This window comes from Acartia tonsa, chromosome 1, assembly GCF_053477335.1.
Source record: "Acartia tonsa isolate MP-2025a chromosome 1, ASM5347733v1, whole genome shotgun sequence".
NCBI classification, from domain to species: domain Eukaryota; kingdom Metazoa; phylum Arthropoda; class Copepoda; order Calanoida; family Acartiidae; genus Acartia; species Acartia tonsa.
The window spans coordinates 44,531,243-44,552,487 of record NC_137260.1 but is presented as its reverse complement, the minus strand read 5'-3'; the positions used below and the strand labels follow the sequence as shown (position 1 = coordinate 44,552,487).

General features: G+C 32.0%; 3 protein-coding genes across 3 annotated transcripts; all 3 read left to right on the top strand.

Annotated features, from left to right (window-relative positions):
• The first annotated feature begins 140 nt into the window (after positions 1 to 140).
• Positions 141 to 7,476, top strand: LOC145321454 (NADH dehydrogenase [ubiquinone] 1 alpha subcomplex assembly factor 3). Its single transcript, XM_080162881.1, has 7 exons — positions 141 to 266; positions 2,557 to 2,672; positions 3,085 to 3,194; positions 3,719 to 3,787; positions 4,249 to 4,322; positions 5,703 to 5,842; positions 6,625 to 7,476. The coding sequence occupies exons 1-7, from the start codon at positions 158 to 160 to the stop codon at positions 6,784 to 6,786; spliced, it is 780 nt and encodes a 259-aa protein (XP_080019007.1). The 5' UTR covers positions 141 to 157; the 3' UTR covers positions 6,787 to 7,476.
• LOC145321488 (tRNA-specific adenosine-34 deaminase catalytic subunit ADAT2) lies at positions 7,397 to 10,859 on the top strand. Its single transcript, XM_080162911.1, has 8 exons — positions 7,397 to 7,524; positions 8,157 to 8,222; positions 8,509 to 8,599; positions 9,046 to 9,148; positions 9,374 to 9,462; positions 9,650 to 9,756; positions 10,340 to 10,498; positions 10,696 to 10,859. Exons 1-7 carry the CDS (start codon positions 7,480 to 7,482, stop codon positions 10,445 to 10,447), a joined length of 609 nt encoding a protein of 202 aa, XP_080019037.1. The 5' UTR covers positions 7,397 to 7,479; the 3' UTR covers positions 10,448 to 10,498; positions 10,696 to 10,859.
• On the top strand, positions 10,833 to 19,430 carry Trs23 (trafficking protein particle complex subunit 4-like protein Trs23). The gene is made up of 5 exons (XM_080162901.1): positions 10,833 to 10,977; positions 11,562 to 11,723; positions 12,589 to 12,723; positions 13,765 to 13,866; positions 18,796 to 19,430. Exons 1-5 carry the CDS (start codon positions 10,888 to 10,890, stop codon positions 18,952 to 18,954), a joined length of 648 nt encoding a protein of 215 aa, XP_080019027.1. The 5' UTR covers positions 10,833 to 10,887; the 3' UTR covers positions 18,955 to 19,430.
• Positions 19,431 to 21,245: the final 1,815 nt, after the last annotated feature.

The following is a 21,245-nucleotide window of genomic DNA, read 5'->3' as shown; positions in this document are numbered from 1 at the left end:
TACCTTTGTGAATTCATTTTATTCAAATTAATTGTTACGAGTTTCTATTTACCATTGTAAAGATTATTGAAAATAAAAAAAAAATTTAACAAAATTATTGAAAAAATTGGCTGTGATTTTCTATTATACAATTAAGTCTGAAACTTTATAAACTTGTATGTTAATGCTTTCAGATAAAATGTTACGACAGGCCAGCCTTCTGGCTGGCAGAAGTATTCCTGCCATCAGGCTGACTGCACCTGGAGTTATTGAAAATACAATTCCAGGTATCCATTTTATACCTATACTAGCGGCTACGCCCCTCAATGCTTCCAGGGGCCCTTCAGGTGAATGGGGTCGACTTTGCAATCCTTCCCCTTTTAATTGTAGTTTTAAAAAGAAAAGGTTTCGACACCCTTGTAGGACTTGAAGTCAAGTAAGAATACAGTGGCGCCATCTATGAGAAGCTACATAGTAAAGGAGACCCATATCGGATCAGCGGTTAGCGAGATCCCGCGTTACAAATAGACAGACGACAGACAGATATCCTGTTACTTTTATATAATGGTATAAAATTATAATTTATTTCTCATATTAAAAGATAAAAAAACTTCTTAAAATTACTTTACATGTAAATAAAACATAATAGGTATGTTAAGGGGAGTGTTATTGATGCCGAATCAATTTTCTCCGCTTGTAATAGGATGTAATACACTCTAACGCCTACTAACCTCTTGATTGCACGACCCTTGTCTGGAACTTTGTAAGGTTTTTGAGTTGCGCCTGTTTACGGGCCAAGGCATGCCATCTAATACGTTATTGCTGTGGTCACATAGACAAGTCCATAGATGGATTTATTATTACTTGGATCTTACACCACACAGTGGGATCTTTTGACAAATATCGGGACATTAAGAGTAGGCAAAAGTAAACTTCAATAAATAAGCTTGTATTTGAAGAAATGGTGTAACTTCTTTTGCTTTAACACAGAAATAACTTAAATTTTGCTCCTGTTAACTTCTAATGTGCATTTGGTAAGTACGTCTTGCTGTTTTGGAGGAGCGAAGCTACCCTATTTTTAAAAAATCTATAAACCTTTATAACTTTAGCTAGGATAGGAATATTTTAACAAAATCAACGTCTATGTAAATATTTCTTCAATGCAAACAATGTTTGTGAACATGGATATAGCGTCAGGTGCACCCAGTTCGAGTCCCGGCTTTTTTAGGTAGGCCCAGAATAAGTAAAATAGGACACTTATAAGGCATATTTTAAAATATTTTTTTTACAGATATAAACAACAATAACATAATTTTCAAAACACTTTTGATTTTGTGTTAATAGCTTTACTCTGAGTCGAGCTATCTTCATTTAAAGTTTGTATGAGAATATAAACATAATTACTTAAAATATTTTCTCTCTCAAACGTATATTTTTCTCTCTCTCTGATGCGTATAGGTATAATGTTTTTGCAATATTATAATTAATCTCCAAATTTGAATTTCTGCTAGGCCAAAATCAGTTAGAACTACAATTTTTTTCAGAACACATGAAATTTAGCAAATTTAATTGCTAAAATAAAAGTATTTTTAAGTCATCTTTATTTAACGACTCCTTTATCCCTTAAATGTCCATTAAAACCGCGAGAACGGCAAAAATCGTTAAAAATCACGCCAACGGCGGCAAATAACGGCGTAACGGTTGGCCGGAGGCAAATGATGCATAAGTCAAGAAAGATTTGCCTTAAAAAGTTTGAAAATATTGCAGAGATGACTTTGGGCTCTAAAATGACTCCTTCCCCCTCTAACGGGGGAAAATTTGATATTAACAAGAACGAAATTGTTCAAACCATGCAATGTAAAATGCTCAATTACTCAAAAACGGACAAGAGGCCCCAGGTTGTGAAAACTGTTTTATACACAATACATGTTGTATATTGATATTATTATTGCAAAACCCGGGGCCTCCTGTCCGTTTTTGGGTAAAATGGAGAAAACTGATTTTTTGGGGTTAAAAATCTTAATATTTTTGGTGAAATTTTCTCACAAAATGTCAATTTACACCACCAAAAAAATATTTTTTTAAATTTTTTCTTTAATTAGACATTGGTACAGGTATCTGAAAAGTACCTCAATAATTTTTTTTTCTTCATAAGATGAACATAAATGTATTTTTTATTGCTTTGAAAAAATTGTGTAAAAAATCTGGAAAATCATCAAAACTGAAAAGAAATTTTTCACTACCTTTTTTAAAAATGGCATAAATCCGCCAAAAATTAATATTTTTAAAAAATTTCTTTTCTAGCTGTCTACTTACAGCCATTATTAATTTCTAGGATAGATAAAAGTCGATTTTAGATTTTTTGGATGTCCCGATTTTTTTCAAATGATCCCACTGTGCACCAGATTAGCATGTACTCTAAAAAGTTAAAAATCTTAGGTATTGGATTAACGTTTGACCATTAATTGATGTCCATGTTAGCAACCTAAATTTACGACAATTTTTCCAGTGTATTAATATCCAGTATATTCTATATGACATATGTACATAATTTACAACTTATCTATTTATTTTTAGTGTTTTGTAATCAGTACATGCTAGGAATAAGAAGAGTTCATACAGTTAATGATGGTTTTGATAGGCAGGGGGCATATGAGGGCACTGGCAAAACTACAGTTTCTATATTAAATCAGGTAAACATAAAAATAGAAAAATGCAATGTTTGTATGTATGTATCCCTTCGAAAAACGCGTAATTTTTCATTTGCATGAATATACTAATGAAATAATGAAACACCATGTAATGGACTTAATAATCTAATGTAGCATTTTCAAATAAACTATAGAAAACATGTAAAACAATCAATGATCTCAAGGGGTTTGTAGTTTCCCCCCCCTATTTCTAAAACCTGCAGGGCTACCCAGTACCTGAGATAACATAACCCAACTTGGCCTAAAGTAAACAAATGAAAAACTTCAACCCCCTTCTTCATTTTAATAAGGGGGTTGCGGATGGATCCCTTTTTTGCTCAATAAATCACTTTGAGGGGAAATGCGTATTATTCTTTGAATAGTAGCTTTTCCTGTACTAATACATACTTTTCAGGATTTAATTGGTACAAATCTGATAGACAGTTATTCAAGTAATGGATTCAGATTAAATGACAATACCTTTGTTATTGGACCTACAATTGTATTTCCCAATGCTGTATTAAAGTAAGCATTTCTTTCATAATATTTTTTTTGATTTTTCAAGTGTTTAATTGTCAATTACAGTTATGAGAGTGTACGACTAATTTTGTCAGAGAGTAACTTTAATCAGAGCAATTTGTGATAATATCTCTAAAGCTTAAAGAACGACATCTATTCGGGATGGGAGACTTCTCATCATCTCTTAGAGCGAAGCCCCTAGGGTTTGAACTATAAGTATAAATATTTAAAAATCAAGAAAGACGTAGAGTAGAGTTATCCTAGCTGAGTTATCCTAGTAAGCTTTTTTTTGTTTGTAACTTAAGATTTCGATAACTACTGAACAGATTCAGTTCTTCATTCTATTGTAGCTTCTCATAGGTCCTGGCAAGTTTTATAACTATTTTGGGTAAGGTTACCACCACCCTCCAATGAGAAATCGCTCCTAGAATAAATCTGAAATAAAAAATTGGGTTATCGAATTCAACTTACTTAGCTTACCCGTTAGTATAACTATACATTATTAAACATTAATACATTATTTCTTTCAGATGGAGAGTAATGAAGGCCTCAGATATAACTATGGAATCTTTATCATTATTTACTTTACTAGAACCAAAGTTAGTATTATTATAAAGTAGCATAGCTGCTCTACATATTTCAAGGGTATGTTTGTATGTCCTTCTGTATGTTGATGTAAGTCATACCGTACGTCATAGCAATGAAAAGGCGTGGGTATTTTACTAGGGTTATAGTAGAAAAAAAGGCATCGAATGTTCACTTCTTCCACCAACAAAAAAAAATTTCACTGCTTTTTCGTTTTTTTGTTATACTTAATCCGAGATTTTATTAGTATTGATAGGAAAAAAATCGAGTTTATTGAGGAAATAAAACTGATATATCTAAACCTATTATATTGCAAGGATTACAACCCAAAGCAAATTTCAAAAATCCATATTTTACAAGGATTTCGGATATTGATATTTTGTTCCCAAAATTAGCGGATTAATCTTATTCTGATCGCCATCCCTGTTAACATATTAAACTGAATTATCAATTTTATTAACTTTCTTTTTTTCAGACTTGATTTGATTGTGATTGGACACGGGGAAGAGTCGCATGTTCGAGACCCAGTTTCTATTCCTGTTTTATTAGGTAAGCTATAAGCAGCTTTGTTAAAACATAGGAAGGAAAATAATTCAGTTTTATATTTTGTAGAAAATGTTAGAATTAAGACAGGGTTGTACGGATAGGTAAAAAAGCCTAACATCAACATTTCGTCATATTCTTTTGTGATCAAAACTGGGGTATAGTCCCTTTCGTGACATTGCACCTTAAGGGGCGATTCTTCGTATTTTTCACAGTAGGTTTTCTTCTATTTTTAGCCACTGCGGTGGGCTCTAACCCTGCGGGGCCAATTACCTAACCCTTTGGGGCAATCACCTAACCAAATATAACCTAACCTAATCTAAAATAACCAATAAGAAGCCATTTTAAAAAGACGACAAATCGCCCCTTGTGCGATGTCACGAAAAGGATTATTCCCCAAAATTGTTTATGAGTATCTACGCTTTCATTTTGGTGTGTTGTCTATGATAATAATTATTTAGTTGTCTGTATATTTGATTGTATCAATCTTAGCCTGTCTATCTCTCTATCTGTAGCATAGCTTCTCAAAAACGGTGTGGTCGTTTAAAATGTACTAGATTTTATAAAGGTATTAAACTTTTTAAAAGTTACTCCAGGTAATCATTCCTGAATTCTTTTATTTTTAAACCTTAAATTTCTCGAATAAATAAATGCCTATCTTTCTGACAAAATACAACTACAGTACAAATTTGCAATGCAAAAAACTAGTCCGTATGCGAATTTCATGCAGATTCAAGTGAAATAACTGTAGTGCATTTTTCACTCAGTGTCATATGGATAGTTAAATAAGGTAAAATAACTTACTTCCTATTATATTCACAGCATTCTAACATTCCTTAAACCTATAATATATATTATTCACCTTTTTTAAGAATAGTACCTTTAACTTTTTATTTATCTTTCATTGACCAATCCCTTCTGCCATGATATTTTTCTCTGTTAACAACTCTATTCAGAAAATTCTAAATTATTGATACATATTTTGCAGATAAATTGTAGTTAAACATTGCTGTTTTTTTATATAAGCATATTTACAAAAGAGCTTAAAAATATATACAAAAAAAACTTTTTTCCATGTAATAATCTAAAATGGATGGGCGGTTTAAAAGTTCTTGTATTGCAGAAATGAGAAAAAAAAACTATTTTCAGTATGACTTCAAACCGGGTTTTTTTCCATTGGTTTATAACCCGTTCTGAGCCATTCTGATAGATCATCCTATCGTATGGTACTATAGACAAGTTTCCACGAGTAATAATTCAAAAAAAAATCAATATCAGATTTGTGAGCACGGGACTGCTGCCCCTAACAGCCTATAAAAATGGAGTAAATATTAACTTTTCCTTGTTGTCTATAATACGATGCGATAAATAACTATTCCATTTTAGCAATGAGAAAGAAGGGAATCTCCGTAGAGTGTCTGTCTACAGAGAAAGCAATATCCACATACAATTATCTGATGGAGGAGGGCAGGGTTGTAGCTGCCGCCCTCATCCCACCTAATTTTATTACTTCGTATGCTGATCAGGTTATCATTTATTTTATATTTTTCCCCCTCAAATTGACTGTCAAGTACAGAGAAACATAATATACTTGTAATTCAATGAAGGAAATGGTGATGGGTTCTTCATGTCGCAGTTTTTTTTTTTTTTTTTGGGGGGGGGGGAGGTTGTTTATAGCCAACCGCACTTACACGACTGCCGCCAACCGCATTGAAGCGTTCAGCGGGACGGATAGTCTGCTGCAATTTTTTCAAATACTCTAGTTGTTATAGGCGGTTTAATTTGCTCTTTATTTTCACAAGTAATTAGCCATTTAAATAAAATTCTTTTTTAGTAGCGAAGCTACTCTATACTTTGAAATGTCCGTCCTATCGTCTGAAACGTTTAGGTGGAAACGTGATTTTTTCGGCTCCTTTTCAAGATAGAAGCCTGAAATTTTCAGGGATTAAATAAGTCAACATTATTCATATTTTCATCCAGTGTCATAAAGAGTCGTCAATCTAATGGGGTGCCAGATTGATTCTTACGATTTTAAGTTTTTATGATTTTTTTATTCTTATTCAAGATACACGGCTGAAATTTTTCAGGGATGGAATAAGATTACATTTACATATTCCCACAAAGTTTCATTAAGATTTGTTTATTGGTTTGGGTGCTTGATTCATTTCTTGATATTATTGTTATAAATTTGAAAAGGTTTCATGATTTATTTTAGTTTAATGTTTATTTTTTAGGACAATGCTCTACCTATAGTAAATTTATTCCGAATGTCCATCCATAATTATTGAGCTTTATCCTTTTTTTTCAGGATGTAGTTGAATCTAAGAATGCGAGGGATGAACTGTACAAAATGAAATCCAGTGCATTGTTCCATGACAAAACTTCAAGGAAAAAATTCTTCCGTGAGGAGAGACAGGGTGTTAGAGACGTGTATAAACTGATAGAAGAACATAAAGAGAAAGAAAAATAGTCCTCCTCATTTGTATTATTGGGCACTAAGAGTACGTACGAGAGCAGTTTTAAGCACCTTCCAACAGTGATTTTGAGTATTTTTTGAGTATTTGTTAGGTTTATGTTTTATATAGATATATCAACTAAAAAATAAGTTTTGAACCATGGTTTTATATGGAAAAAATTCTAAATGTAAGACATATGTGATGAAATATGAAATGTTTTGTGCAAAATAAATTATCACGGCAAAACATCAACAAATGCTGCATCAACAAATGCAAAAGTACATTAATCAAATTGTATACATTTTTACAATTTACCAACCTTTTGATAAATATATATTTTTCCTCAAGAAAATGTTTACTTTGGTGTCAAAGCATTTAATGATTTATAATCTTAACTCGTTTAGTATACATTTTCAAAATTTTTAAAATAAAAAAATGTCTGACATCACTGCTGAAAGGATCTTTACATCACGCTTTCGTTTGTACATGTACCCTTTGAAATTGTTTGAGATTTAAAATTTCTATTTTAAACAAGCATACCTACCTATTCTCTCAGAAGATTTAATATTCAAGTAAATTGAAATTAATTTAAAAAGTTTCTAAGTGTTTTCAATTAACTTTCCCTGTTTGTTTCGTAGAAAATGTATAATAATGAATAAAACTAATAATATGGTATGTTATTATAAATATTTATTTTTCCAGAAGTAATGGGGGATTATAAGGATGAGTTTATGAGCAAAGCTTTTGTTAAGGTAGTAATTTATTTTGTTAGTCTGTTAAAATTTTGGCCCCTAGGCAAAATATGGTTGATTTATGCAACAAAATGACCCATGCAAAATATTTTTTTCAGTAATACAAAAATTGCGACGGTATAAGAACTTTGTGCTTGTACCGTCGCAATTTTTTTTTACAGGAAAAACCTTTTACATGAGTCATTTTTTTTTGCATAAATCAACCATATTTTGGCTGGGAGCCAAAATTTTAACAAAATTTTCTAATCTGGGACACTGTAATGGATATTCTTATGAATAGGGATGAGATACGTCCTAAAAGGGACAATGGAAAATTTTGCTATGTAACCTTTTTAAAGTTCAATTAATAAAATTGTGTTAATAAAGTTAATATAGCATTCCTACTTTAGTTTAGGCAACCAACTCTGACTACTCAACCATTGCTTTGTACGGAAGCATTCCCACTTAGTATAGGCAAGTTGGCAACCAACTCTTTGACTACACAACCATTTTGTATGGAAGTTCTAACCGTGAAATGAATTGCACCGCCTTTTGGCCCAGTTATTTCAACTTTCTTGTTTTATTTATTTCTGAAAAGTTTGAAATTCTCGTCTTGATAAAAAGTTTTTCCAGTCTGAATCTTCGTTTTTCAGGCTCATGAAGCTCTTTCTGTGGGTGAAGTTCCTATTGGTTGTGTTTTCGTCAGGGACAATGGAGAGGTAACAACATTTTTACATTTAAAAAGGACAAATACTATAGAAATCCTTTTTTTTAAAGAAGGATGTTTGTCTGTTGCGTAAGATCTATGAAATTACGAGACTGACATGTTAAGCCTTAATAGTTACAGGGAAGGTTTATTACTATTTTTTTTTTTTTTTTTGGGGGGGGGGTTCCTTCAAAATTCTTTTCCTTCCTTCAACCGCCCTCAGAGGCCAGGGGCAAAGCATTTAGTTAGTGTAAATTAAATTATTAAGTGAAAAAATCGACAAAAACAACCATTTTTAGATTATTTCTGAACAAAGAAACACAGTAAATCAAACCAAAAATGCAACAAGACATGCTGAAATCAATGCGGTTGATGATGTAGAAAATCTAGGTATAACTTTTAAGCTACCCTATAATTCGAAATGCCTGTCCGCCCGTCTCTAAAATATCGTTGGATGAGTTCCCTCTAACAATCCAGTATATTTGTTACTTGGTCTATCGCGTCGGTCATGCTACAAAAGACCATTATATATTTGTGCTAAAAAGTTTGTGATTACTATATTTTTTCTTGATGATAGTTTGTTTTGGTTCTTCGCTTCTTACTTGTCGCCTCTGGACAAACATCCTGTGTTTAAAGATATGTGTTTTAAGACTGGCTCATTATTAAACAATATCGGCCATATCGTCATGGAACTCTGTCTGAATGACCTACATTTAGATATGATATAGCCTTAAACCATTCAGGGACCCATGTTTATCCACCGGTCCTTTAGTTCGAGAACTCAATACTTTAAAACTTACTACTTTAAACATAGGATTTATATTTTTTTCTTGCAGGTAAAAAGCTTGGAGTACCCTCCAGTGACTTGTATTCTGAGATATCTGTTTATGTAAATGTTGAACCTTGTATTATGTGTGCTGCCGCCCTTATGAAAGTCAGGAAAGGTTTCATGCTGAAAAATACTGAAAAATAATTATAGACAATTTTCACAAAAAAATTAAAATAATAGGTACCATTATGTTTGTCCAGAAAAAAAACTGGAATTTATTATAAAATTTTTCATTTTACTATCCGGAGAAATCTGTCTACCTATAGATAACTTACATCTGAAAATTTGTAAAAAATCTGTCTGAAATAGCTTGTAAATGAAACCTAACAAATCAGAGTGAAAGCAATTTACTACGGCTGTGCTAATGATAAATTTGGAGGATGTGGTTCTGTTGGAAATCTCATGGCAACTATGCAGAAATTAGGTATTTTTACATGAATTGTCAATTTGTCACACAAATGGTTTACCTTTATTATAAAATGTTTTAAGCGTTACTTATCACACAAATTTCCGACACTCTTTGAGATAAATTGAAAATGTAAATGAAAATTTCTACAAGCTGTTCTACTTTTGATCAAAAGATTACTTGTTCTTATGAATTTAATTTTTAGATCCAAATTACCGGGTATTAGTTTCTGGTGGGCACAGGGCACCTGAATCTATACAACTTTTAAAGGAATTTTACAACGGAGAGAATCCTTATGCACCTAACCCCAAGGTATACTATGATAGTTACTATTCATAAGCGGCTACAAACCTAGATGTCTCTAAAAGTACTTGAGGTGATAGGGGGCGGGAATTCGACAACCCCCTTATATTTTGAATTTTAGATTTTTAATGAAAAATTTTTAATTTTTTTGGGGGTGGGGAGCGGGGAATTTTTCTTGAGAGGGTGGTGGTACCCTCCTCCAAAATAGTTAAACCTTCCCAAATGAGAAGCTTCATTGTAAAGGAAAACTATATAGGTTCAGCGGTCAGTAACACATCCTTCGATTAGGATTAGAAGTTTAGCCACTCGTCAAGTTGTTCTGTGTTTGTCGTTTAATAAACGCAATGTAAAACAGAGTAAGAGAACAAAAAGTTTATTGTTATGGAACCTAAATCAAATTTCAAGATAAAAAAATACTTTATTTTATTTTTACGAAGTTATATGTTCTATAAGTATATTCATGGAAAATTGTCTGTAATACGATGCTATAAATGATTTTTAATTATGGCTCAAAACTGGTTCTATTCAAGGGCTTTGGTTTAAAAGCCATACTGGAAATAATAATATGTATTAGATTTTTATTTATATCAAGGTAAAAGGAGTAAAAATAAAGAAGGACCAACTCCATGAAAATGGAACTTCATCAGCACCTTCTAATAAACAGAAAACTAATGGAAAACAAGGACAGAAAAGTTCATGACACTAACCAACACTGGGACTAACAAATCTTGATGGATTATCGAAACAGGAATAGTTATTTCTCGTATCGTATTATAAACGGCTTTCCGCGGATATAGAATGTACAATTATAAGATTAAAACTAGTTTTAATCTTATGATTGTACATTTCTATATTCGTAGAAAACTGGATATAATACGATGCTAGACATAGTTTTTTCGTATTCATGAGAACCGGTTCCTATCCACCGGATTCAAATGAATACGAGAAACGTGGTTACCAGATTTATTTTATCAAAACCAGAGTTGCCAAATAGAAAATTAATCAAGATCAAGGGTACCAGACAAAAATCAACATGTGATCACATTGTTTTTTTTAATCACCATATTTCTAAATATTATTTTTGTTAACACTTTGCATTTACTATTTTCAGAGATAATTTTATGAATTTAATGTTTTAAAATGGGCATTTATCATATATTTATTGTGAGTAAGTCTGGAGGACTTATCTTTAATTATGACCACAATATTCCACAGCAAGAAAATGAGAAAGTAAGATATTAAAATCTTGAAAGTTTTTAGTGAAAAAAATATTTATAGCAAAATTGGAGAGTTTTTTTAAAGAGAGGGGTAGGTTTCTGGTAGAATCCGTAAAGGTGTGTGTTTTAAGGCTTAAAAATAGTAGTAGAACGATAATATATGTGTATTTCTTATTGAAAAGAACTATAGACATAAAAAAATTCAAAAAGTTAACATAAATTTTTATCGTTCTACTACTGTTTTTTACTTATAACACATAACCTTTACGGATTTTACCAGTAACCTGCCCATCTCTTTGTTTAAGTGGGAATGAACAGAAGTTGCAAAAAGAAAAACTAACTTTTCTTTACAGTTTACAGGAGAGGTCAAAGATGGTCTTTAGCTTCAGACAAAATTAAACTTAATCTGGAGTTGGGGAAGAAATTCAACCTTTTTTGGTGGTACCCTCCAAATTAGTAATAAATTTTCCCAGGACCTATGAGAAGCTACATTGTAATTGAGAACCATATCGGATTAGCGGGTAACAAGATCTACACAGACAGACACAAAGACATCCTGTTACTTTCATACAAGGATGATAGTTTGTCCTAATCTAGACGTATGGATTTCCTCTTGATGTGAAGCTGAAGCTTGAAAACAAGAGGATAGTCGTGGCGTATGGAGAGAGAGATGGTGTGTATATCGGTCATGTCCTGCTAGCGGTCAATGGTCAGCAGCTTAATGGTGATTGTCTTCCTGATGGAAAAAATGTTCTTGAGGTAAAAAGAATATTTTTTTCGGTTTAGGAAAGCCAGGTATTAATTTGCCGTGTTGTTTTTCTACTAATTTTCATTATTAAGTTTTTACACAATTTATTTAATTGGAAGTGTAAAATATAAAAATATTTTGTAATTTGTTAATTAAATGTATATTAGCATTGAATTTAACACAAAATATTTTACGAATAAATGACAATGATGGGGGAGAGGGGAGCGGATGTGCTTCTTTTATAAATTAACCTTAATCATGGAGGATCTCGCCCAACATAATAGTCATTGTCCGTCCATTCGTCAGTAAGTCCGTATCGCAATGGGGGGAATATGATTTTCTCAGCTGCTTTTCAAGATAGAGAGCTGATTTTTTGGCGATGATTCTCTATATTGTAAGAATTTAGTGTGTAATTTACTTTGTCCGTCGGTCTGTCAGTCATGTTTCATATAGAAATACATGAGAAAGGTTTCGTGATTTTTTCCAGCATATTTCTATTCTTGATGTTAACAAATACACTTTAAATCTCCTCGCCTGTATTCTCATCTTTAATTGTTTGTGCTTCACTACTTATGGATATTGTCATCCTTGATAATTTTGTACTTACATAAAGAGAATTTTGTTATTTGAAAAGGATTTTGAAATTTTTATTTAAATTCTTTCTATAGTTATTGAGATCAAATTGTAAAAGAATACTTGTATAACAACATTTAATGAGATAAAATCTATTCTCTTGACATAAAGAAAGGTTGAAAATATTTTTATATATATTGTACAATCTGATTCGTATTGTTTATCATAATTGTGGATAAATATTAATTTATCGTCCATTGAATTATCCCGTAAGATTCCTGTAATTACCAAAGTTTATTTTAGTTTCTAGAGAACAAAGAAAATTTCCCAGTAAACCTAAAGTTTGGCCGGGCAAAGATAACAACAAATGAGAAGATTGTGTTGGCGAGTATGTTCTATCCTCTGCATGCACTGGCAGTACAATTAAGTCCAGAACAGGTACACTATGTTCTATCCTCTACATGCACTGGCAGTACAATTAAGTCAAGAACAGGTACACTATGTTCTATCCTCTACATGCACTGGCAGTACAATTAAGTCTAGAACAGGTAGACTATGTTCTATCCTCTACATGCACTGGCAGTACAATTAAGTCCAGAACAGGTTCATTATATTCTATCCTCTGCATGCATTAGCAGTACAATTAAGTCTAGAACAGGTACACTATGTTCTATCCTCTGCATGCACTGGCAGTACAATTAAGTACAGAACAGGTACACTATGTTCTATCCTCTGCATGCACTCGCAGTACAATTAAGTGCAGAACAGGTACACTATGTTCTATCCTCTACATGCACTGGCAGTACAATTAAGTACAGAACAGGTACACTATGTTCTATCCTCTGCATGCACTCGCAGTACAATTAAGTGCAGAACAGGTACACTATGTTCTATCCTCTACATGCACTGGCAGTACAATTAAGTACAGAACAGGTACACTATGTTCTATCCTCTGCATGCACTCGCAGTACAATTAAGTGCAGAACAGGTACACTATGTTCTATCCTCTGCATGCACTGGCAGTAAATTAAGTCCAGAACAGGTACACTATGTTCTATCCTCTACATGCACTCGCAGTACAATTGAGTCCAGAATAGGTACACTATGTTCTATCCTCTATATGCACTGGCAGTACAATTAAGTCCAGAATAGGTACACTTTTCTACCCATCAAAACACAAGGATGGAAAAAAACTAAACAACTATTATTACTACGATATGTTCCATGATCAATGTAAAACAATATAGGGGGAAAATGTTACATAACTGTATTTCCCCACCCCGTGAATCAAGTGCCGACTTCTTTTTGGGTCTTTGAATATCAGCCAATAGCGTCGAAAATATTAACAAATCCAAGTCACTACAAAAGAGCAGAAAGCAATTAGCAGACAAAAGGGTCCCACTTCTCAACACTGGATCCAGGTAGTTATCTGGGTTACATAATCTATACAGTATACTATTACTTATTTTATTGATTTAGGGATCTTCTGGAATTCTAGAGCTGGAATCTGACACATTTAAACTGAACTGCAGCCAAACATTAACTGGAATTAAATTTATTGTTGTCTCTGATTTAAAACAGGTTTCATATTTTATAATCATTCAGTCAAAAAATTGTCACTTAAAGAGCCTAATGAGTACAAAACCTTTTGTCCCTCTCGCCTTATTTTTAAAATAAATTGAAAATAATAGGGGTGGGTAAGGTTTTTTTCCTTGCCTGTTGGTTTACCTAGTACCGAAAATAACATAACAACCTAATCTATTAATATTAAAGGGGAAAATTTGAAAATATTGAACTAAATTTTCTTTCTGAAACAGTAAAATTTGTTGTCAAATTCTTTTACTTACTTAAAGAAATTCTAGGTATTCTAAGAATTTTACACATAGCAAAAAAAAGCTCTTTTGTAAGAACTTTAACAAAAATGTGCTAAGCATTTAAGCAGTTAATATTTCTTATATTTTATGCATATTTTTATACACTCATTCAAAAGTAAAGGTGGGTGATCTAACCTTATCCTGTCTTAAAATGAGAAAAAAGCCAGCCATTTGATGGTTTGTCGGACATACCAGTAGCAAAGAAAATCTTTGCTTTTATTCAATAAATATGTATGTTTTTATCCTGTTTTATAAATAAGTGCAGTGCATCAAAAAGCCACATCAATATATTCTATAGGAAGTAAACATGCATTTTCTTGTATTTTTATAAACAACTTTTTCTTTTCTTTATGATTAAATTTATTTCTTTTTATGGATCATGGAAAGAAAACAAAGTAGCGAGTTTCATCGTATTTTCACAGTGGCTTTTCTCCTGTTTCTAGCCCCTGCGGGGCAATTATTATCATTTACCTAACCTAAAAAAAATCCCAACAAAATACGACGAAACCTGTGATCCCGGCCCTTTTTATTCATAAATCCGTATGGCTTAAGATATTATTACACCAAAAAGAAACTCTTATTTAATAATCAACTTATATAAGGAAACAAATAACGTTTCTTTTATACGAGCGGCTGTGCCCCCTGGATTTAAAAGATAGCTTTAAAACATCCCAAGAATTAAAATTAAATCGCCCAAAACTATCCTGATATCTATGTTAACCTTCCATTCTATGAAATATTAAGCTTCAGATAGAAAAACCTTTTCACTTATATAATAGTATAAAAGTTGAATCAACCAGCTTTTGTTATTGATTTTATGTTAGGCGTCTTATAACAAAACCATCCTTGCTTTTAAATCAGTTTATTTGCAGTTTGTATAAGTTTAAAAAGTAAACAAAATGTCTAGCCTCCAGACTCAAATCAAACACTAATTAATTTTACATTTGTATCATGAACATGTGAAAATTTACTTTTTAATTAAAAGAAAATTTTGTTTCGTAATTGAAACTCAGTTTTCGAACAGAGAGATTCCGCTTTGAATGTTTCTCTTTGTAGCAAAGCCTCTCTACAAGTTTTAGTTTGGGTTGGTCAGTATCATATAGGCGATAACTTACATTAGTAATCTAAACAATAGCAAACACACGTATAGCTGTATGAAAAAAAAAAGCTGAGGAGGGAAGAAAGGAGGCAGGGAGGGGACATAAGACTCTAAATTACAAAAGTACCCAAAGTTTTATAACACTGAAATACTACCTATAGTATTTTGGCTCAAAAACTTCTGGTACTATTATTGAATTATGATTGGTTGGTGCTTAAATTATTACCTAGTTAAAGAACTTTTCAAACAATAATTTCAGTTTACAGAGGGGATAATTTTGTTTATCATTATTGGGGATGCATGTAAATTTATCGTTCGATCCATTGAATTATCTCTGGGATATGAGGGTTGGTAACAGTGTTCCACAGAGGAAATGGTAAAGCTGGAGAAATGTTTGATACAAAAGTAAAGAAAATTGGAGGGAACGAGGCAACCTATTAAAGAAAGTAGAGTGGATCAAATAAAACCACCTATAAGATTCTCCAAGAACCCCGCTGCAAGTGGACACTATTGTTATTGTTAAAGGGGGGAGGCGGATGTGCCACTTAAACGTGCATGATCTCGGCCCATAAAAGAGTTATAACTCTAAAATTCTGCACAGCAGTTGCTTTTGTGGAGAACAATATGGAACTGTGAAGAAACGGCGGCGGAATCGTTTCCCACCGATTTTTTTGTTGACTTTTTTCGCCAAATTAGACAGTTCTCAATCCTCTGAGATAAACTTTTTTTCTCATTTTTTCTTATATTTTCACGTGACACTTTCACGTAAGCGAAATTTTTATGGAAAAAAAAGTGTATCTCAGATGATTGAAAATTGTCTATTATGGCGAGAAAAGAAAAAAAAATCGGCGGGATCGGTTCCATATTGTTCACCACAAAAGCAACTGCTGTGCAGAATTTTAGAGCTGTAACTCTTTTATGGATTGAGATCATGCACGTTTTACTTTTGGTTTCAAAAAGTGGCACATCCGCCTCCCCCCTTTCTAGCCTCACTTGAAACGCTGTTAGATAAAAGAATTAGATAAATCCTCTTCAATGAAACTGTATACAAAACAAGAATGATAACTTCCATTGAAATATGTCGCCTAAAATTTGACTTTTTAAAGTAAACTAGTGGCTACGCCCCTAGAGAGAATTTTAGTTTAAAAAAGGGAAAGGTAAAAACATGGTTATTTTTTTTTGAGCGGGTGGTCTTTTTCTATGGGCGATTTATCCTGGAAGGGTGAATATACCCTTCCCCCAAATAGGTCTGAACCATTCCTGGACATATCAGAAGCTACACTGTAAAGGAGACCCATTTCGGTTCAGCGGTTAGCGAGATACTTCACCACAGAGAAAAAAATAATTCTTTATATGATAGGATAGATGATTATAACTTTTCTATATTTATAAAGTCTTTAGATAGTTTTAAGCTAATTTTTTCCTTCTTTCCCCATTCAGATACACAGAGTCCATTGAAATTAGGGGCTAAGGCACTAGGTAGTAATACGCCAAGCCATATTTGACAGACTGACAAGAAAAGCTCCGCTGATAATGAAAGAAGAAAATAAATTAAATTCATTCTCCCCCCTATGGAGCATTATTTGAAGTTGTTTTTATGTTTTGCAAGATTGTGTTTTGATAATTGATGTAATATTTCCATCGGTAGTAAAGCGGTCTTTCAGATGAAGGAAAATGTTGATGCATTTTTTTCTTTTCTATTACATAATGGCAAAATAGGCTCCTTTTACTGTCTCTTTAGTTTCTTTTATTAAATTAAGTTTAAATGAAAAGCTTGTCTTAATAATTTTGGCCTTAAATTCATTCAATTCTAAGAAAGATATATTTGATTAGCAATGATTATCAGAGGAATTAATCCTATTTTTACAAGGAAAAGAAACCAACAACGTTATTGAACTTAGTTGTAGATTAGATGCGCATTGTCTCGTGTAATTTTCAAAAGAAAATTCCAAGCCCTATCTTGCATGACTGCCGAACAAACAAAATCATTTTTTTTGCCAGAAATCAAATCTCCTCCGTATCGTCATGGACTGACTGACTGAGACAAATAAATAAGATATTCTCCTTTGTACAGACGTACGAATAAGGCGAGATATTGAGTAGCTTTTTTTACTCCTTAAATGTATGCTACTACCATACGTTATCGCTCTTGACTCTCTGTAATTAAAACTATTTCACTGTGCATGCACGCCCTTGGAAAAGGATTATTTGCAATGTAGGGAGATAAAATGGATATATGTAGAATATATGTGGATATTATGATAAGGGGGGAAATTGTCATCAATTTAGGTTGCCAAAATATACATCATTTATTGGTCAGTTCGTTCATCCAGTAGAAGGAGAGGGGATAAGGCAAAGGAGTGGATTTTTTTAGCCATCTACAAGTTTCACTTTATTAGAGTACATGATAATCTTTTGTAAGATCCAAGTATATATATATATCCATTGGAGATAAACAAGTCAAGTTTGTTTTGGTGCTGGCAGTAAGATAAATTATACTCCATGTGCGCAAATACAATATAATCAAATATTACATTCTTACACCCAGGGATCTAAAGGGATAAGACAATGGCCATTAAATTGATGTACTTAATACTTCCCAGTCATGATACACAAAATTACCTCTTATGTAGTTTACAATTGGTGGTTAAAACGTTTGAACACTGAACTTAATGAACCAACCAATCAAAATTCAATAAAAGTCGCCAAAGTTATTAAGCCAACAAATAAGAAAACGGTATTATAAAACTTTGGGGATTAGTGTAATAAACAAGCCAATGTGTACTCCCTCCCTGCATTCTTACAGCTGAAAGGATTCTCTAAAATTACATCAATGTTAAGTGTAAACATTTGAAGAATAAATATAGTAGTACGGGAATAGTCCCTTTCGTAACATCGTCGTATTTTTAAAATGTCTTTTTATAGGTTATTTTAGGTTAGGTTATATTAGGTTAGGTGATTGCCCCACAGGGATAGGTGATTTGCCCCGCAGGGTTAGAGCCCCCCGCAGGGGCTAGAAATAGGAGTTGTTACTCTTAAGACAAATCTAGCTTTCGGGAAATTAATCATGTATGAACAAGGATGACAACATCCATAAAAGCGAAGCTCTAAAACGGTAGGACAAACTAACACTAACACTTTTATAGTGGCAGAACTTAATAATCAGTATATAAATGTTCAAACGAAACAAAATTGTAAATAAGTCCGCTGAAAAACTGCTTAAATACAGGATATTGTGTTCTTTGTTGTCCAAGAAATCAGTATTCCAGAAACCATACCAATTTGTTAATTTTATCACATAAAAATTTGTTGTTAAAAAAGTTAAAAGTCAACACGTTTAAAATGGACATACGGACATTTTGGCAAAGATTATAGAGTTTTGTAAATCGCACATAACTACTACAGGAATCATCACGCAAAGTTTGAAATCGATAGGACAATTCTAACATGTCTAAATTAACGAAACAAATTAACTGTTACGGACCGACCCTAATTATAGAAAAGCTTAGCTTTTAATAATTTGTTTTATTATTATAGAGTGGTATAAATCAGCTGTTGGACAAGTTATACGAGCTGTACTCCGACTACGCGCTCAAGAATCCTTTCTACTCCCTAGAGATGCCCATCAGAGCAGATCTTTTTGATCAAAATGTGCAAGTGGCCATAGATCAAATTGAACGGACTGGTTTTATATAAAAAACTACTATTTAAAAACCAGTGATTTTTATCCATTAATATGTATTAGTATTATCTGATCATAATATTTCCATTGTGTGATTTTATTTATAATAATGTACAATTATACTGCATAGCCTCTCTATAATTCTTATTAGTTCACTTTTATGTTTGTTCTTCGGAACAGTTATAGAAATAGGATATAATTGTAATAAAAGAATAAACTTTAGGCAAAATAAAAATCATTTTTGTATGTCATTTTGATCCTTATTGATCTTGTTTTTTCTTCTTAAAACCTATTTTTAAAACTTAAACTTTATTTATATTAACATTTATATTTTGATTTTCCTGATCAGAATACTTAATATTTTGTACCTTAATTAAAATGCATTTGATAATTAAATATTTTTGTTCCCAGTTAATTTTTTTGTGATAAATCATGTCTTTATGTAATATTGATTACCGAAATTTAAAAAAAAATAAACTTATATGAGCCAAATACAATTATTATTATTTATTAATTATCATTATTTCTTATTTGTTATTAGCAGGGAGGAGAGGGGGGGGGGTGTAATTTGGCTGTTAATTACAATAATCCCAAAAGTTTGATAAAAACTTTATTCATTAATTGGCTTAACAACTTTGGGGACTTTTATTTAATTTTGATTAGTTGTTGCATTAAGTTAGATGGTTATACGTCTCAACCACTAATTGTAATCTACAGAAGGGGTAATTTTGTGTATCCTTATTGGGGATGAACATCAATTTGACACCCATTGTCGTACCCCATTACATCCCTGGTTTTAGTCTAAATTAGTTTGTCCTAACCTTTTAATGTAAAATATCGGTTGCAACCCCATCTTTCAGTCCAGGAATGTGTATTTGGAGCATGGTTGTCCTTCAAGTTTCCTTGAAATAAAGAAATCAATTTGTTCAGTGTTTAGTGAGATCTTAAAAGGCACATCTTAAAGGGTATAGGAAGCTAATATCGTTCTTGTAGCATCCATGTAGAAGCTTTAGCTTAATACAATAACATGGACCAATGGACCGAATGGTTTCTACGACAGCAGTTTTCTTGATTTTTTGTTTATAAGTAATAATCTGAAACTTTTTCCGTTATTTTATTGACAAAAAAAAATTAAAGAGAAATAGTCAAAACAAATTTTTAAATTTGTTTTCATAAAAATCAAATTAGGAGGCTTATCTAGAAAAATGCTTTTCAATATTGCTTATATTAACCCCTTCTAAACCACTGTTAAGTTTTGAATTAGATTCTCAATCACTTTAAAACTGCTTCTTAATTTGCAGGATATTATACAGTTGGAAATTAAATTAGTTTAAGAATTTTAAATTGTGCTTTTTGTGAAATCTTAATTATTAGTCTTAGGGTGGTTTTAAGCTTTTTTCATCATATCCTCAAAAGCTAATGAAAATAAATTTTCTTAAATATTTATCTCAATAATCATAATATTGAAAGAGAAAGTAAGGATAAGAAAGCAAATAAACCGTATTTTTTCACTTAAAAATATGCAAACAGCTTTTGTATAATAAAAATTTAACATGGATTCTTAGTTTATATCATTTATTATTAATTGAGAAGGATTTGACAGTTCTTGGTTAAAAGCTAGCTTTGGTATCTATGTAAAAAATCCGCGAAAAAATCCATGCGTCAGCTGTTTTCCTTAACCCTGAGAGTTTAGTAGCAGACAATATTATTCTCTGTGTGTGTGTGCCACGTAATCTTTGACAGCTTTGCTACTAATATAATACAAAAATTAACATATTTTAGTTATTTTTAAGTGAAATAAACTGTATTTCGACATTTTAATTAACATAATTATAATAGTTATTGTAAAATCGTGTCAGAAAAGTGATAAATTTTTTTTTATAACCATAAAAGATATCCTATATAATAAGAAACTTAAATATTATAATCTTAAGTTAAGTATTTGAAAAAAAAGGAATTGAATATATTTAGCTTACCTAATGAGTTTTTACCTGTTCTTGTTAAATTAATAGTATTGTTTTTAATTATTTTAAATATGTTTAATTTATGTTTAATAAGTTTAAAGTAGACCGTATAGTGGCAGAGTTTTGTTTAAATTGATTTATTAATACTTGGATCTTACACTAGATTATCATATATACTCTAACAAAGTGAGCAGGTGTGCAGGCTAAAATAATAACCACCACATCCTCCTTTTTATACCCCTCCCCCTCTCATTTAACTCCTAATGGATGAACGAATTGACAAATAAATGAGTTACATGTTAGCAACCTAAATTCCCCCCCCCCCCCTGTCAAAATTTTCA

Excerpts from the sequence above, each read along its gene's own strand:
- LOC145321454 (XM_080162881.1), top strand. The coding sequence starts at position 158 with ATGTTAATGCTTTCAGATAAAATGTTACGACAGGCCAGCCTTCTGGCT. Across the intron at positions 2,673-3,084 it reads CAGTTTCTATATTAAATCAG|GATTTAATTGGTACAAATCT; the intron begins GTAAACATAAAA and ends CATACTTTTCAG. Across the intron at positions 4,323-5,702 it reads TTCTATTCCTGTTTTATTAG|CAATGAGAAAGAAGGGAATC; the intron begins GTAAGCTATAAG and ends ATTCCATTTTAG.
- LOC145321488 (XM_080162911.1), top strand. The coding sequence starts at position 7,480 with ATGGGGGATTATAAGGATGAGTTTATGAGCAAAGCTTTTGTTAAG. Across the intron at positions 8,600-9,045 it reads TGATGATGTAGAAAATCTAG|GTAAAAAGCTTGGAGTACCC; the intron begins GTATAACTTTTA and ends TTTTTCTTGCAG. Across the intron at positions 9,757-10,339 it reads CTTATGCACCTAACCCCAAG|GTAAAAGGAGTAAAAATAAA; the intron begins GTATACTATGAT and ends ATTTATATCAAG.
- Trs23 (XM_080162901.1), top strand. The coding sequence starts at position 10,888 with ATGGGCATTTATCATATATTTATTGTGAGTAAGTCTGGAGGACTTATC. Across the intron at positions 11,724-12,588 it reads ATGGAAAAAATGTTCTTGAG|TTTCTAGAGAACAAAGAAAA; the intron begins GTAAAAAGAATA and ends AGTTTATTTTAG. Across the intron at positions 12,724-13,764 it reads TACAATTAAGTCCAGAACAG|GGATCTTCTGGAATTCTAGA; the intron begins GTACACTATGTT and ends TTATTGATTTAG.